General features: G+C 49.0%; 1 protein-coding gene across 1 annotated transcript in view; it reads left to right on the top strand.

Annotated features, from left to right (window-relative positions):
- The window catches only part of GRIK4 (glutamate ionotropic receptor kainate type subunit 4), a 301,261-nt gene that overhangs the window by 258,244 nt on the left and 24,601 nt on the right, over nucleotides 1-18,416 (top strand). The window contains exons 13-14 of the mRNA XM_068554669.1: nucleotides 12,228-12,337; nucleotides 16,052-16,225. Coding sequence (XP_068410770.1) covers nucleotides 12,228-12,337; nucleotides 16,052-16,225 — 284 coding nt within the window. The remainder of the gene's footprint in view (nucleotides 1-12,227; nucleotides 12,338-16,051; nucleotides 16,226-18,416) is intronic.

Raw genomic sequence — 18,416 nt, 5'->3', positions numbered from 1 at the left:
ACGCCAGCATGGTGTATTCCAGCACCTGGCACCACAAGGCTGCCCAACAGGGAAGGACCCAAGAGCTCACCCCACATGCCTGCTGAGGAAGTGACCCTCCAGCTTCTGATCTCAGCCTTGGAGAAGGGGGATTATCTGTATTTGCAGCCTCAGCCTGGCAGCTGCCAGGGCATCAGGAGCTGTGGCCCATTTTTGCAGGAGGAAGGTCTTCTTGTAGAGCCCACTCAGGCAGCTCCGAAGAGCCCGGTTCTGGGCTGGACCTCAGCGTCCATCGTGACCCCTGGCCGACTTGGAAAAAGAGGCCAAATCATCTGCAAGAAGAGACAGCCTCAAAATCCTAAGCTCTCCAGGCTAAGACAGAAAGAAATGGGAGGATTTGGTCACAGTCAATGCTGTGACGGCTGTGTCTGTCTTGTGAGTGAAGGGGGATTTTGATCCCTCCTCCCCTCCTTTCCATGACAATAACTCCCATTCACTGAGCGCCTCGTATGTGCCAGATACTCTTCAGGCCCCTGTGATGTGGGCTGCTGTTATGGATTGAATTGTGTCCCCTCCAAAGCTGTGTTGAAGTGTTAACCGCCCCCCCCAGCCCTGTGAATGTGACCTTATTTGGAAACAGCGTCTTTGCAGATAGAATCAAGTTAAGGTGAGGTCATACTGGAACGGGGCAGGGCTAATCCAATGACTGGTGTCGTTATAAAAAGTGGGAAATTTGGACATAGGCATACGGGGGAGAAGACCTTGTGAATTTGGAGGCAGACTGGAGTGATGCATCTACAAGCCAAGAGACGCCACGGATTGCCAGCTGCCACCAGAAGCTCGAAGAAGACAAAGAAGGACCCTCCCGTAAAGCCTTCAGAGAGAGCATGGTCCTTGACACCTTGATTTTGAACTTCTAGGCTCCAGAGCTATGAGACAATACATTTCCATTGTGTTAAGCCCCCCAGTCGGTGGTACCCTGTTATGGCAGCCCTCGTGAATGAATACAGTCGACTTGTTCTTATTTTAGAAATGAGGAAACAGTGGCAATCAGTTCTAAAAACACGGCCAAGCCCACGCACCACTTAATGTAAGAGCAGAGTTCAAACCCAGGATGGTGTGGTGAGAGCCTGTGCTCTCTCTGTGACACCAGGAAGCCACCCACCTTGTGTGACCTGTGCATAAGTTGTGCATAACTTGTAAGTGAGGCTCTCTGTGCCCCTGTTCTCAGTTGGTCCTCAGGGCTGTTCTTTGAGGAAAGAAGGAAGATGTTATAATTCCCATCTTACACATGAGGAGACCAAGGTCACCTCTGGAGCTGGGCCTGGAATCCAGGTCTCCTGACTCTTGGGACAACGTTCTTGTCATCATTACGTCTATTGGTACCCCCGAGGCAGCTTTCCAGCCAGTGCTGTTTCTTGAGCCTGTCCCACTGTGTCCCCCCACCCAACTGAGCCTTGAGGGAGGATCCAAAAGAAATGGAGACACACAGCCTTTCTGCTGTGGCCAGACCATGTGACAAGGCTCTGGCCTTGATTTCTTGATTAAGGCCAATGGCGCTAGAGCTCCACTCGTGACCCGATGGGCCAAGAGGAACCACATGGGTGAAGGCACGCCATCCCAAGTGTTTCCACCCCCTGGGAACATCTGTTGCTAGGCTACCGTCACCACCCAGGACACGATTGTCCTGAATATCAACTCTGGCCAGAACCAAACTCCAATTCTCCGATCCTCTGGGCAATCTTAATTGGATGATTGGCCAAATGTTTCCTACCACCTGCAAACCTATAACTGTATGAGCTCCCCTGCATTAGTTCTGGGATGTGAAGTTTTATGTGTCAGCTCAGCGAGGCTCTAATGCCCAGATGTTTGGTCAGCCCCTAGTCTAGATGATACTGTGAGGGTATTTTGTAGATGCGATTAGCATCTACAATCAGCTGATGTTAAGGAAAGGAGGTGACCCTTGATAATATGGGTGGTCCTCATCCAATCAGTTAAAAGGCCTTGAGAATAAAAATGGGTTTCCCAAAGCAAAAGGAATTCTGTATCAAGACTATCACGTAGAAATCTTGTCTGAGTTTCCTGCCCTGCAGATTTGGGACCTACCAGCTCCTACAATCACATGAGCCAATTCCTTGAAATAACTCTCTTTACATACACACACACACACACACACACATACACACATACACACACACACACACACACACACACACGCACGCACACACACCCCCTCCTGGTTCTCTCTGTCTCTCTGGAGAACCTAACCCACACAGCTCCCCTCTCTGGTCAGCATTCCTCCCCTCTCCCCACCTCCTTACTGAGACACTAGTGTGCCACACGGCTGCTCAGACCTGATTTCTAACAGGGGGCCAAGCTGAGTAAAAATTGAGTGCTGGCGTGGGCAGCTCACACTAAGCAGAACTGACAGTTTATGCATTTATTCAACAAATATTTATTGAGTGCATTCTGTGTATGAGGCAGAATGCTTAGAAAGTACCAAAGAGTGAGCTGGGGAGAGAACAATCCTGAATCGATTAAATCAGGGGAGATCCAGTGAGAACAAGTCTGAGATGAACTTCACAGAATCTGAAACAAAAGAGGCATCAGCAGGAACAGCTAATACCAAAGGGTAGCCCGGCAGAGTTCACCATGAACGCCAAAATCTAAAACTACACAGAGAAACTCTCTCTGATACAATAGTGTTTAGTTGATGAAATTGAAGTTGAATGCTGGGTGTTTATTATTTTGTGAATTGTCTCTGATTGATAGTTCTCTGTGAGCAAACATATGGTTCATTTAATTTCATTTATAATCTATAATGACCTAGAATCTCTTAGCTCTATGTCTCAGGTCACCTGAGTCAGGAGTGATTGTTACTGAAAAGTGGGCGTCTGGTGATAATCAAACCTGTGTGCAAAAGTAAACATAATTAACACAAAGTATAAATGCCTAGTTAGAAATTCTTCAGAACCTTCCGAGATAACAAGTGGTGGCAGGTATGTCTCTGAAGCCTAAAGATAACCAGAAATAATTTGTGAATTTCCAGCAATCTCAGATTATCTAGGTTCTTTCATGAATGTGAATCATCACAAGTTGATTATGGGATATTTCCCTTCCTCCCAACCTTGGGGCATAACCTGTTTTTGCCCAGGCATCTCCAGGGCCAAAATCAGAAGAATGTTTTGCTCTTTTGACCTCTACTCCCTGCCACTCAGAGGCTGACTAAGGATTCTGGCTTTGGCATTTGTTACTGTCCATCCCTCTCGCTTATTAAAACTCTCTCTGTTCCTAGCATCCAAGTCACCATTTTCTCCCGCTCTTCCTCCTGCCTCTCTGATTATTGCCTCTTCCACCATTTCTGTTGCTTCCTCTCTCTCTCTCTGTCTCTGTTTGCCTCTTAAATGTCCGTGGCCCTTTTCTATTCTCACTCTCCCAGCTCTCTGCCTGGATAATCTCACCCTTTCCCAAATCTATAAATCTAACCCTGACTGCTCCCCTAAATTCCAGAAGCATATTTTAAACACATTACTAAGACGTCCCCACCTGGATATCTCAGAGGCACCTCAAAAACAGTGACACAAACTTCATTCGGTATATTCCTCCCTCCCCTCCTCTGCCCCATCTCAGGTAACGCCATCTCCATCCAGCCACCTGAGCTGTCCATCACTCCTCTTTCCTCACATGGTCAGTTGGTCCGCTCACGTCCTAAATAGTCCTCAGATATACTCTCTGTCTCCGCTTAATCTGCCTTGGTTCAGGCTCTCCTCACCTCTAACCTCAACTGCTGCCATTCCGGTGGCCTGTATCCTCCTTGAGGGCAGGTGTTTCTTATCCATTACTGTATCCCCATCAAAGGGCCACTGTTATTGTAAGCGTTCACCAAGAAGCAGTAGAGTGAAAATCATGGACTCTGGAGCCAGACTGCATGGGTTTATTCCCAGATCTGACACTCACTGGCTGCAGGGCACATGTGTCTCAGCTTATTCATCTGTAAAAATGGGTTGTCATGAACATTTAATGAGGACACATATGTAATGCCCTTATAACAGCGCCTGACACGTGCACAATAAAGTGTTAGTTATTACGTTTTTTATTGAAGTATAGTCGGTTTATAATGTTTCAGGTGTACAGCGAAGTGATTCAATTATATATGTAATTGAATATAGTTGAGATGTTGAATATAGTTCCTTGTGCTATACAGTAGGTCCTTGTTATTTATCTATTTTTTATATAGTAGTGTGTATCTATTAATCCCAAATTCCCAATTTATCCCTTCCCCCAGTTATTACATTTCATAAATGTACGTGAATTTCTCCCCACTGTCATCTGTCCTCAATCCATCCTGCAGCCTGAGAGTTGTTTTATTTTATTTATTTATTTTTATTTTTTTCACAAATGTAATCATATCAGCTTCCGACTTAAAATCATTCACTGGCTGCACATCACTTGCGAGAAAAAGTCCAACCTTCTTAGCATGGAGAATAAAAGCCAATCTCTCCTGTTCCACTTCCATCTCTTTGCTGCAGGCACCTTCATCCTGTACTGCTCACTCCTTTGCCCATCATGTCAGCCTCTTCCTGTCTTCTTATCTAGATTCATGCTCATCTTCTTGTCCCTCAACTGTCTAACAAGGTCTTCCCTGGCCTTTAATACCCAGCTCAAATGGCACTTGTCAAATGTGACTCCCCTAGATGGAGCTGATTGCTTCTTTCTCTGAGCTGCTGCCCTCTGCCTGTACCTCTATAACAACATTTATATGCTGCGTTATATTACCCTTTGTTTATCTAGCTCTCTCTCCCTAAGTAGATCCTAGTGGGAGATACACTGGGGAGAAGGTACCCTCTTGCCAGACCATACATTTTTTTAAATTGAACTATAGTTGATTTACAACGTTGTGTTAGTTTCTGGTGTGCAGCAAAGTGATTCAGTTATGCATATGTACATATATATTCTTTTTCATATTCTTTTCCATTATGGTTTATTACAGGATACTGAATATAGTTCCCTGTGCTATACAGTAGGACTTTGTTGTTGATCGATTCTATATATAATAGTTGGCATCTGCTAATCCCAAACTCCCAATCCAACCCTCCCCCGCCCCCCCTCCCCTTGGCAACCAGAAGTCTGTTCTCTATGTCTGTGAGTCTGTTTCTGTTTTGTCGGTAAGTCCATTTGTGTCACATTTTAGATTCCACATATAAGTGATATTGTATGGTATTAAACCATAAATTTTTATGATATAATTTTTGGTATGGAAAATGTCTCATCCTAAACATGCGATATTTACTTGATAAGTACAGAGGGAAGAAAGGAAGGGGGGAGGGAAGGAGGGACCTGTGATTCTGCAGGCAGTGACCACCACTTCCCTTGGTGGCTCACGGTCGAGCAGCACTGACCCCCAGGAGCCTGGCTTCTGCCAGGAGACCCAGTATTCCAGGCAGCAGGATGAGTGACCCAATTAGATTTCTTTTTACTTTCTGGCCTTTACCCTGTTGGCCTTGAGAACAAAAAGTGAGGGGAGGCAGATGTTGGGGCAGCTCAGACCCATCTTGTGCTCAGGCCTGGTCGTGGCGGCCACCTGAACCCATGGCTCCCTCCCTCCCTGATGCCTGCACATACCACAGACAGCATAGCACCGACCTGAGAAGGCATGGGAACCCCTGGCTGGGGCCAGATGAGCTTCCAGGCCATACATGGAGGATTCAGCCCTTAGAATCTGGGGTGTCCCCTGGTACTGCAAAGATAGGAGTCAAACGACTGGACATCTGAAGTTCAAGACTCTCTTGATTTCCTTGGCATATTAGCTCATTTCTTCTTATTGAGAAGTTCAGTATTTAGCATAGCAGTGTAACCCCAAGGGCATTTTGCAGTTCAGGGTTTTATAGAATTGATGCATTTTGCAGTCCAGCGTTCTATAGAATTGATGCATACTGTAAGCTCCCAAATATCTGTGAATGGAAGAGAAAAGAGCATAGAAAAACAAAACCATTCACATTTGATATTAGAGTATATCATGTAGTTTTCTCTCTCTCTTTTTTTCTGCAGCAGCAATTTCCCTAATGATGTTTTTGCTCAGATTAATATTAAAGTAAGTTTGTATGCCTCAAGCACACACTGACTGCTGAAGCAAAGCCTTATCAGAGCGTGCCAGAAACCAACCTGGGATTTGACATTGGCACATATAGCCCCCAAATGGATAATCAAGTTTAGAAAATTCAGTGTCAATATATTCAAGGAGGGTGGGTGTCTGTCCAGGATATTTGTACGTTGACTAACATCATCTGGCACCTCTTTATTCATGAAGCACTTTCACATACAGTCTCCGGTTTAGTACAGCAATCCCCCGAGGCAGGTAGTAGGATTCCTATTTTGCACAGAAGGATTCTGAGGCCAGTCGTGGCTAGTGGTGCAGTGGAAAGAGGAAAGAGAGTGCAATGGTGGGGTGGCATGGAACCCAGGTTTTCGATCTCCAAGTCCATACATTTCCAATTATCTATCTCTATGGTACAGTAGGTATATTTCTCTGTGTCAAGGTCATGTGTTAGGTGATCTTTCAAGATCCCTTCTAATCAGAGGATACTATCTATGATTCCATATAGTGTCCTAAGCCAGCCAGAACATCTAAGGCTCCCTTGAAAATGTGAGTTTACTATTTTCCCCTCCAATGTCCTGCTCCACCTTTGAATAGCAAATGTGAAAGTTTCACACTCTGTTCTTTTTCTCTTCTTAACTCTTGGCTAGAGTCTTCTCTCTAAACAAAAGTAAAAACAAACAAACAAACAAAAAACGGAAAGAAAAAAAGCAGACAGTGATTAAAAAGTGAGCAAGAAATAAATGTCAACATTAAATTAATGCCTGGCATCTTTGCTGGATGTATTAGTTGTTTTTCAAGAAGGTCTGTTTCATCTCAGAAAGACTGTCTAGGAAAATGGAGAACAAAGCTAAGTAAACCAGCGAATCATTTCTAATACTGCTTAATACTCTGTTATAAGAAACCAGAAAATGAATAAAGTTCTATTCCTTAAAGCTAAGTAACATGATAGCCCATATAATGGAAATATGGTTCCCTGAATGTATAATCATGTTAATATTGGTTATTTATTGAGTGCTCCTCTCTCGAGAAGTTCAAGGATTTTATCAACATTACTTTAGTAGTTCTCACATCCCCCCCTTCATGTTGATTGTGGTGTCCCATTTTCTGGAAGAAGAAAACAGCACCAGAGAAGCTGAGTGGCTCACCTAGGATCACTCAGCAAGTCAAGGTCAGGGCCAGGTTTAGAACTTAGGTCTTCTCATGCCAGATTTCCAATCAGCAAAGTGAAAATAGATATGCCAGCATCTGGGTTATACAGGCAACAAACCCATCTGGGTGTTTTAAGTGAAGAGGAATTAATTGCTTACTTCTTTTTTACTCTTGGAGTCAGATGTGAGAAGTGCGTGCTTAACCAAAATATCATCAAGACAATCCACTGCAGACACACTGAGGGAGGTTATCCATGGGTTCCTGGCACAGGCCAAGAAGAAATCTCTTCCTTCTGCTGCTTCCAGAAAGAGTCATGGAGACTGTCTCTCTTATCTCTTTCCTTAGCCCTAAAGAGTGTTTTATTGACTATTGATGACAATTGGGTGTGGAAAGAAACCTCTCTATGAATGGCCATTTAGTTCTAAAGACTGGCAAAACTACATGGGGGACAGGATGAGCCTTTGTCATTGGCTCTGCTGGAGAGGGAGCGGATTCAGGGAAGGAAGAGAGTTGATATCACTGGTTTGTGTGTAGGAAATGGTGATGAGGGTACACAGCCCTTACACAGACACAGGAGAACCTGCTGCACATCTGAGCCACTCTGTCTTGACTTTTTTGGGAAGGCTGAGGTGGAACTGAGTTCCAAAGATTGCCATCACTGGCTTCTAAGGGCCAGCCTTCCAGAAGAGAGCCTGGTATTATCCTAATCGCTTCCCTGGAGAGCCTTGGGGGAACCCTCATGACTCATGTATTATAACCCATAGAAACTCCAGGAGTTATGGAAAGCGACTGTGGCCAGATGGCATTCTCCCTCCAAGCATCTTTAGCATGTGCTCCTATAGGACAGAAAATAGTATTTCTTGTCCATTGAGGGAGAATCAATATAAAAGGAAGTTCCCTCTTTTGTCATATACCATCTCCCTACACCCCCTTCACTCATGGCTACCATTAGGCAGAGGGGGAGCAAACACTTATATAGCGCTTACTGTGTGTTAAAACAACCCAGGAGGTAGGTTTTATTACTACCCCCATGTTACAAAAGAGGAAATGGAGACCCAGAGAGGTTAAGTAACTTGCACAGGGACACATAATTGTACGTGGTACAACCAGGATTCAATCCTGGGCAGGCTGACTCCAGAGTCTGTGTTTTAATTCACTGCCTGCCCTGCATTACGTGGCTCTGGTGTCCTTATGCATTTGGCTCCAGACTCTGGGAAAGCAATTACTTCCTTACTATAATGTCATTTCTTCTAGTACATAGAGAATGAAGTATCAGTGAGTTCACAGATTTTCTTTATGGATAAGAGGAATTTTCAACGGGCAAGGGGAGCTTAGTACCACTTCATAGCTCCATGCACAGCTCCAAACATTCACAGGGCCTCACCATGCAGGGATTGTGACCATTTGGTGACCAGCCCAGTCTCTTTCACCATCAGATGGCATCAATGATGCTGTCTCTGATGTGGTCAGTCTGAAGCACAGTACAAAAGTCAAGGAACCAGTTTTCATTTTGGCGCCATCTAATTTTCCACCCCATCTGCAGGACTTGATCTGTCGTAGACATTTGGGGCATAGACTATATATAACCAATTATCTACCTTCAAAGTGGTTGTATTCACCAGAAGGAACCAGCCCAACTTGTAGTCAACAGAGACATGTATAAGTCAGTACAAATGCCTATAAATGCAACAGAGTCACCATAAATGATGATGGGTACAAATAAATGATGTTTAGAGTACTTTAAGGGGGTGAGACTGAGTAGGTTGGGATTCTGTTGGTATTGGGTAGAAGGCGTGGGATTAATTAAGGAGTTTATTGGAGCAAATTGCAAAGATAAAAAGGAGAGGGAGACGTGGTACAGCTGCCATTTGAAAGAAGGAGAGCATGGCATCCCTATGGCACAGTTTGACGAACGAGCACCAGAGAAATTGAAGCCATCACCAGTGATTTGAGCAAGGCACTTAATCTCCGTGGGTCGCAGTTCTTCCATCTGTCAATATGGAGAACTGGGTACTGAAATCAAGAGAACGTAGTGAAGCATTTTGAGTTCTTCAGAAGAAAAGCATCACCATCATATATCCTTTGGGTTAAGGAAAATCTATTACTAGGAAGAAATGCCTGTGGCATGTGACACCTGATTTGCCCCAAGCACCAGTACTCAGATGTCTTTGAGGAAGGAAGCAATCAAAAGCATCTGCATAGAAAAAAAAAAAAAAGGTAGGCGTTCAGAGCCTTACAAGCAACATACTTCTCTCTGGCATCATAAAAACAGCTTGGGCTCAGCCCAAGCCTAGGCTGCGCGAGCCCAGACCCAAATCTCAAATGACTGACCATTCCTTGCTCTTCTGGTTGGCGTCAGTCAATCACAAGTGGAATCAGATGTTGCCTTGCCAACGTGACTGATATGTTTCCAATGGAGCTCTGTTTATGTCTTGATCCTTGTTTGTGTGATGTTCTATGTTTTATAACTTGAGTCTGCAGGAATTTTTCCCATGGCTGTGCATCATTTCTTATCACCCATAACCAAATATGGCAGCTTTAAATAGTGCTGTCATTTTCCTCAGTTTCACTCATTGTGATATAATCAGGTATAGATTTCTGACATCGAGCATCTAATGGGGTTTCAGATTCAGAAAGCTACAATGAAAGATTTTTTTCTCTTGGATATCTCTCAACTGGGAGACACAGAGTGAAATAGTCATGAGCGACAGGCGTAGAATTCATGTACGTTTGCCCAGAGAAGCTCTGGGGGATAGAAGGACCCCAGGAGTGGCCCATGCTAGTGATTTCTGCTGCAGAAGGTGTGTATGCATCATGAGTGCCTTCATCCCCCTTCTGGACTCACTCTATGTCTTCCTTTGTCTGCCACTGGCTCTTAGGATGAAGACAAAGACATGGTTAGCCCGTGATGGACACAAGAATGACTAACTGGGGACTCTCATTCTGCTTCTCTTGAGTCCCTCTTCCTGTTACAGAATTTACATAGTGCTAGGACCAGACATACTTAAATGGCCTACTCCCCATTTCTCTCCTGTTCCCTTGGTTACTGGGCTTTGTCCCTCAAGTTGTTTTATTTTCCCAGTCAATCACTTGAGTGTTCTGTGCAGCTCAAGCATGAACGCACATGAGGCAGAGTACTTGCAATTGGTATCAAAGGGCAGTTCCCTGGTCTCAGCCTTATTGGGAGAGAAAACCAGTTTCAGACAGACCACCCAAGGGGTCACTGTCACACTGATGAAGGGCCCAAGAACAGGTGCCCCATTGGCAGAGGATAAGCTTTGACTTCTTCACTCTGTACCCTCCGGACTGTGTCCCCAAATGGGAGTGTAAAAACTGTACTCCCAAGTGCTTTGGGAATTTGCCTACTGGCTTGCTCGGAAGGGATGGAAAACCCACCAGAAGAGAAGTTGAAAATCACCCACGACTGGAGCTGTTCGAATACAAGGGGACCATGCAGCGTTGTCTCCCCTGCTCCTTAGACGCTGCATTGGGAGAGCTATTGTTACCTAGAGTTTCTCAGCATGGGCTCCATGGTCTGGCTGTCCGGCTGATAACGAAAGCCCAGAAAGCTGGTTGAGATCAGTACTGGCATAGGCAGCTGCCCTTTGTGTTTCTGGGGACCCCAGTGTAAAAGTGACATACCTTGTTATTGACAGTAGGTTGTGCCGTGACTCATATACTTTTGAGCTTGAAAGTTTACATGTTTGTAGAACCCCTGAGCTTAATACTGATTTTCTGCCCTATCCATGGACTTCCTAGATTCCTGGAATCATAAAATCGTATCATTTTCAATTTAGAATGGTCTTTAGGGAGCACCTAGTCCAGTGGTTTCATAGTAAATGGAAGAAGTAAGCCTGATGCAAGACCAAGGCAGCCGCGGGGAGCTGCAGAGAGGGGCCCTGTCTTGAGTGGGCAGCTGCCACTCAGCTCCAGCTGGTTGAGAATTAGGCCCAGTGTTGCCAGATCACCCATTTTTTAAGCCAGAAATCTGGATTTTTATGTGAAATCTCCCAATCATTTAATGTTGGCAATTAATCAAAATGGGTAAGCACTGCAGGTAAACAAACAAGTTGTCTGTGGTCTGCAGGTCACCAGGGTGTCACCTTTGATCTAGTCCAGCTCCAACGGAGGCTGAAGGGGGGTGTGCACTTGCCCGAGACCACACAGCTGAAGACTGGGAGCAGGTTCTGGAACTCCTTCCTTCTCATTCTAGCTCACTTTCCTACAGAAAATGCCCTGGAGCTTGCTTGGTCCTCAGCTCTCTGTTCCTGGCTCCATCCTTTGGCTCCCATGACGCTAGTCAAGCATGTCCCTGTGCTGGGGACAAACATGTTTTCCCACAGCATCATGGTACGAGCCCTGGGCTTTGTGTCAGGAAGCGTGCATTTGAGTCCCAGCTCTTCCACTGATTAGCCGTATAACCTTGGACACATCTCTCGAGTGCCCTGGGCTTTGATTTCTTCCCTAATACAACGAAAATAAGAATCTGGGCCTCACAGCACCGGTTTGAGAAGGTCTCACTGTGCGTGAGATCACCCTGCAAACAAAAAAACCAAGGATGCCTGTCATATTAGCATCCTCACGAGAAAGAGGTGAGGGTCTGAGTGGGGGGCTAGCTCTCCATCCACCACCGCAGACATCAACAGTTCAAAAGTGCTTCAGAGCCCAAACACGCTGCCCCTGGAGGATGTGGGGACGGCACATAAGGGGCACTGAGGGCTGTTCTGCTTGCCCAGCACAGAGCCTCTTTCACCCTAGGAAGTAACGAGGCCCCCCGGCTGTTCTTTTGTTTCATCTGCTGAGATCAGGGCTGGGTAAGTGTTTCAGAGCAGCCCCCTCTACACCTTCAGCCCTGTGTCATTTAAACCAATCACCCATAACCCAAGGCAATGCAATCTGGGGCCAGACCCAGGTCACCATCCCCTCTGCCCTGCCCTGCCCTTCCCAAGGGCCATGCTGACTGAATGTAGACGGTGAATCTTGTTTTTATTTCCATTTCCAGGGCCGCAGACCCGGCTATTTCTCCTTCCTGGACCCTTTTTCTCCTGGCGTCTGGCTCTTCATGCTTCTAGCCTATCTGGCCGTCAGCTGTGTCCTCTTCCTAGTGGCTCGGTACTCTCCTCTCCCCTTCCCTGTCCTCACAGCGCCACCTCGTGTCCACCTCTGGGAACTGCATGGGAGGGGGTGGGGAGCCGGAGAAGGGTGGGTTGAGAAGCCCTTGGTGCCAAACCAGAGGGACGGGAGAGGGACTCAGGACCTGAACCACTCTGCCCAGCTGTTGACCTGGCACTGCCCATCCATCCATCTTTGCCCACATCCCCTACTATGCACAAAGAAGACAGGCGAGCTTGTCCAAATTTGCTTCTGCGCCCCTGCCTCTTACCCCTCTCGTTCCCCGGTCTCCAGCCCACCTGCTTGTGTAGGAGATTTGGGAGAGAGAGGAAGGGAGGAAGGTGGCAGGAAGATCACTCTGATTAAGTACCGAGGCTTTGGCAGCCCTGGCATCCGTCCTTGCCAGGATCTGCCACAAAGTGCTGAATGACGAGAAGCAGAGCCTGCAAATCTGGAGTGGGGGGCTGGAGGCCTTGGTGACACAGGCGAGGGAGAAGGCCTCCTCTGCAGAGGGCCTGGCCCTTCCCCAGCCCGAGTCTGTCTGTGAAAACACAGCTGCCTTGTTGAATGGGGACTGCGGAGGATGGCTGACAGCAGGAGGGCAGGACAGAGAGAAGCCCTGGCAAGTAGTGCTGAGCTGAGACAAATGGTCCAGATCAGGGGTTGGGGAGAACCAGCGCCCCTGCCCCCGCCCCCCCCGGAAACCAGAGACTGTCCCTGGGCCGACGGAAGAAGCCGAGGAGCATCCCAGGAAGATGCACAGAGAGGGCTGTTTCTCTCTGAGGCTAAGTTGGACCAGCCTGGGCTTCAGGAGAGTCAACTGACTACCCAGAAGCAGAACAAGCTCTTGTGGCTCCGGGTCATTCCCTCAGACCCCCGATTCCCACTCAGTGCTCAGCTCACCACCCTGGAGGAGCCGAGACCCGCTCAGGGTGAGCTTCTAAAGGGCTGCCAGTGGCTCTGGTCCAGCGGTCTCCTGTGCCTCGGGGCCACGGAGGCGGGGCCGGATGATTCTGTAGTGAACATTCCACCTCTGTGGGGTGGGGTCTTCCCCAAGAGCACGTCTATTCAGTGCTTGAGGGGAGACTGTGCACCCTCCAGTTAGAAGATGGAGCCCCGGGGGCTTCCCTGGTGGCGCAGTGGTTGAGAATCCGCCTGCCAGTGCGGGGGACACGGGTTCGAGCCCTGGTCTGGGAAGATCCCACATGCCGCGGAGCAACTAAGCCCGTGCGCCACAACTACGAAGGCTGCGCGTCTGGAGCCTGTGCTCCGCAATGGGAGAGGCCGCGACAGTGAGAGGCCCGCGCACGGCGATGAAGAGTGGCCCCCGCTTGCCGGAACCGGAGAAAGCCCTCACACAGAAACGAAGACCCAACACAGCCAAAAATAAATAAATAAATAAATTTATATTAAAAAAAAAGAAGAAGAAGATGGAGCCCCAAGGAACTGCAGGGTTCCAAACCCCGGGGCAGTTCCCAGCCTGCCCGAGAGGCATTGAATCACTCAGTCTGTGCCTCTTCCAGTGGAGATCAAAGCCAAGTTCAGGAAGTCGTCCCTGGCCCATGAGATCCAACCAAACAGGGAAAGGCCTTGCTTACAACCCGGTCGTCTTCAAAGGCTGCGGCTGCTTATGCCGCTCGGGTGCCACCCACACCCCCTTGGGCCTGTAGGCATTGCCACTGTCAAGTATCTGTCGTCAGTGTCAACTGGCGAGGCACAGGAGCCGTCTGACGCTCTCCCTGTGCACTTGGCCGCACTGCCTGCGGCTGCTCAAAGAAAACGGTCTGCCTGAGTCCTGGCTCCGCTGCCCTGCAGTTCGCTCTTGCCCCCTTTGATTGAGCCCCTGTGTGTAGTAAGCCATGGCTCTCAGGTGACCTCGGGGGCCTGCAAAAGGTCTTAGGGCTTGGTTACCAGACACACACAAACACACACACACACACACACACACACACACACATGGCTGCTTCACCACGCCTGCCACAGCCTGAAGCTTTTCAATCAGCCCTGGGGGCTTAAACAGCCCCTCTTCTCTGCCCTACACACACACACAAACACACACACACACAAACACATGCACACACTGCCCCCTAGGATCCAGAATTAACAAAAAGATTAACCAAGAAGAAACTGTACAAAAGGTCTGATCATACATCCTATATATACATATATATATAATATCCTATATATGTAATATCTGAGCATAGAGTAATCTGGCCCAAGGTAGTGGCTTTCAAACAGGGTTCCCCGAGCATGGAGGCTTCTGGAAGGTTACAGAGACGTGGAGGGGCGGTGTGAAGAGGCTGGGCAGCCAGAGCTCTGGGACCTCAGCCCATCTTCATTCAGACCAGCTCCACTTTTCTCTTATATATTGTACTTCTGGGTAAGATTTTAGAGGTGAAAAGATATTTGAAAACCACTGCTCTAAGGCAGCCGTTCCCAAGCCAGCTGATACCAGAGTCACACAGGGAGCTTTAAAAAGCTTGAATTTCTATGTCTGATCGTCTCCAAATCTCTAGGGATGAGGCCTGGAAATCTGTATTTTTGAAGCTCACGTCCAGTGGCCCGTAGGCTTGGGAACCACCGGGGTGAGGCACCACGGGTACAAGCCAGCCCCGCAGGCCACGAAGAGAAGGAGCACGTCTCGGGGCGGGGGCCACCGATGGCACATTGGCCTTGTATTCGGGAACAGGCGGCAGCGATGCAAACGTGGGCCAGCCCTGCAGCACGGCACATGCGCACTAGGCTGAAGGGAAGGCCGGGGGTGACGGTAACACTCTGTGAAGAGGCAGACCTGCCCTGCTCAGCACACGCCCAGACGCGTCTCTCACATCAGAGCTGGAAGGCTTTGTGTGGGAGGCAGGCTGGGGCGGAAGAGGGAGAGCATGTGTCTGGTGGGCAGGAAGAAAGGGCATCAGAGGTACCGCTGGGAGAGAGAGGCCAGCGTGGGGCTGCGCGCGACAGCGGGAGGGAGCGCCGCCCTTCTCAACCCTGTGTGCCCGTCACGCTCACCTGGGGAGCCCTAAAAATGCTGATGTCCAGGCCTTACCTGGACAAATTAAATCAGAACCTCTGGGTGTGGAATCCAAGTATCGGCATTATTTCAAAAGCTCCCAGGTGAGTCTGAAACACAGACAGGGCTGAGAACCAGGGCCTGAGCCTGAGGGACCATCTGGGCCAGTGGTTCACAAAGTGTGGTCCCTGGACCAGTGGCATCCACATCACCTAGGAACTTGCAGATTCTTGGGCCTCAACCCGATGTACCGAATCAGACGCTTTTGCCACAATCTGCGTTCTCCCGAGGCTTCTTGGTGATTCTGATGTCAGTTAAAGTTTGAGAATTACTACTCTAGGCCGACAGCTTTCAAACCATGGCTCTGAGGGGCTGTAGGGTCTCTCTTTGGTCACTTCGGGGAACTGAAGGAGGCAGAACAAGCAATTCCCAGCCGTCTATTCTGTGACTTGATTTATTTTGAAAAAATTAAAATGTTTCTTTGATTAAAGAAAAACAGTTCCAAAACTGCCAACCTAGTCCAACTTTCTCATTTTTCAGCGGGAAAACCCAAGTCCCATAGAGGGGAGGGGCTTAGCCAAGGCCACAGGCCAGCTACCAAGGTCTCGGGGCGAGGCCAGGCAGGGGAGCGCCCTCACACCCTCAGCACCCCTTCCTTCACGCCCACCCTCCGCAGCACTGGCATGTGTCCCTTTCTCTCACAGGTTGACGCCCTACGAGTGGTACACACCCCACCCGTGTGCCCAGGGCCGGTGCAACCTCCTGGTGAATCAGTACTCCCTCGGCAACAGCCTCTGGTTTCCGGTTGGGGGCTTCATGCAGCAGGGCTCCACCATCGCCCCTCGTGCCTTATCCACCCGCTGCGTCAGTGGCGTCTGGTAAGATCCTGGGTCCTCGGATAAGCCCTGATCCAGCTTCCGGTAGGCAGAAACCTCAGCTCTGCCCTAGGACAGCCTCTGCCAGCTCAGAGGGTTTGGGGGCAGTGGGTGGGTGCGCTTTGGGCCATCTTTTCTGCTTCTCTGTTCTCTGCCTTGGAGGTCTAGATGCAGAGGGGAGCCAAGGCAGGAAAGGAGACCGAGTGAGAAAATGCCTTGAAGGCCCACAGCAAAGCAGTTATAACTTCCTGACCTGAAAATGACCAGAGGTTGAGAGGCAGGGCCTGTGAACGCATATGCAGATTTATGCAAATGTGAGCATGTAGAAGGAAGTCCCTGCAGGAGAAATCCAAGCCCACGCCCCCTCCAGCAGCTTTCTGGAGCTTTGCCCCTCTGCACCTGGCTCTGGGGGCCTGCCGGACGTGTCCACCTTAGCAGGTGTGGGAAAATGCAAGCTGTTAGTAGCTCGGAGTTGGACAGGACCTCAGGGAGCAAGTTGCAATCATGGTCCACACGCGCAGTCAGCCAGCCTCTTCCTGGAGCTCCCTTCTCCTCTTGGCAGGGCAAGAGGAACATGGTGGAATGATTCGATGTATGGGAAAGTTCTCTGAAAATTTGGAAGTGCTACATAAATGTTTGGACTAATCATTGCTATTGGGCCATTATGGGGGGAAATGAAATACCAATGAGGTGTTGAAAGGCAAGTTTCCCATCCTCACTTAAAAACCCACTGTCAGGTTTGGTGTCACAGCTTATAGGACTTACAACCTTCCTTCGCTCCTCTCCTTCTCAGCCCGTGTAAGCCAGAGGAAAAGGAAAGGGGCATGGGTGCTGGGGACAGTGGGGGGTCTGGACAGTTACCTAGGAGCCACTGGACTGGGGCTGATCGGCAGGTGGAAACACAGCTGGGACTGACACAGTAGGATTTAAACCACTGGGGCAAGGTGCTCACCCGTTATCAGGTCGTGCCCAGGAGTCACTGAGCGGATCACTGAGGGGACCTGGGTCTCACGCTCCCTGGCAGAAAGGATGGTCTTGTCAGGCACAGTCACAGAGCTCCCTCAAAATCCAGGAAATCTGGGCAGAAACCCATAGATGAGACGTCAGCTGCAGATTCTGATCCCTTTCTACTTGGGCTTCTCCTTCCAGAGGTGCTTGTTCCCACATGCTGCACGTAGGGCTCCATCGCCTGCTTCCTCCACCTGTCAGCTCCCACCCCCAGGAATCCCCTCCTCCAGAGAAAGTCTGCCCTGGTGCTGAAGGGGAACCACCGGTCCTGCAGGCTGTCGGCTCAGCAGTGCTTTGAATAGCTGGCCCCAGGTGGCTCGATCACCCTGCTCCAGAGCGTCTGTGGAAGGGAGGCTCGGCCCTTCCCAGCCTGACCCGGAGGTGTTGGTGTGCCCCTCTGCCTCTTGGAATTCTTGGTTATAAAATCAGGGCCTCAGTTAGGTTGGCTCCCTGGGGAGCGGGAGGTCAGAAAACAGGGCCATCGTGGCCTACCGTGGCACCCTCACCCACAGCAAGCGACGGAAAATGCCACGTTGCTAACGAGAATGCCAGCTTCACGATGACAATGCCCCTTTCACCCAGGAGCAAGTCTCCACTGGCCCCTCCGGAGGGAGAGTGGGCATGATTTGCTTTGTCAGCCAAGGTGACAGGCTTGCAATGAGCTACTTACTCTCTCTGACCCGTCCTTTGTGACCAGTGGCAAAAACAGCCTCATGGCTGCCCAGGGCGGAACAGATGCCAGAGTGTAGCCATGGGGCTGGGGGAAGCTCCCCAGACAGCTCTGAGGGCTCATTAACCCTCGACAGTGTGGCAGAGCAGCTTCCGAATGCACGCCTCCACCTGGGGACCACTCACCACCACCACCACCCCAGCCTCCTCTGGGGGAAGCTCATGAGAAACAACTTCCAAGAGGGTGTAAGAGCCCAGGCAGGAGCAAGGAGAGCAGGTTTTGCAGATGGAGGGACTCCTGGCCCTTACAGGTCACAAGTAGGGAAGGTGGACAAATGATTTTCATTGCATCTCTACATGTCTCTGTATCTCACACTCATCTCATCCTTTACAGATTTTTAGCCACTAATGACATATTATCTCACCTGATCTCACAACACTCCAAAGACAGGTGGACCAGACATTATTATCCCCCATTTATTAGACAAGCAAACGAGCTCAGAGGAAATGTGTGGCT

The sequence above is a fragment of the Eschrichtius robustus genome, chromosome 11 (genome assembly GCF_028021215.1).
Source record: "Eschrichtius robustus isolate mEscRob2 chromosome 11, mEscRob2.pri, whole genome shotgun sequence".
Classification (NCBI taxonomy): Eukaryota; Metazoa; Chordata; class Mammalia; order Artiodactyla; family Eschrichtiidae; genus Eschrichtius; species Eschrichtius robustus.
This window is presented reverse-complemented; position numbering and strand designations above follow the sequence as displayed.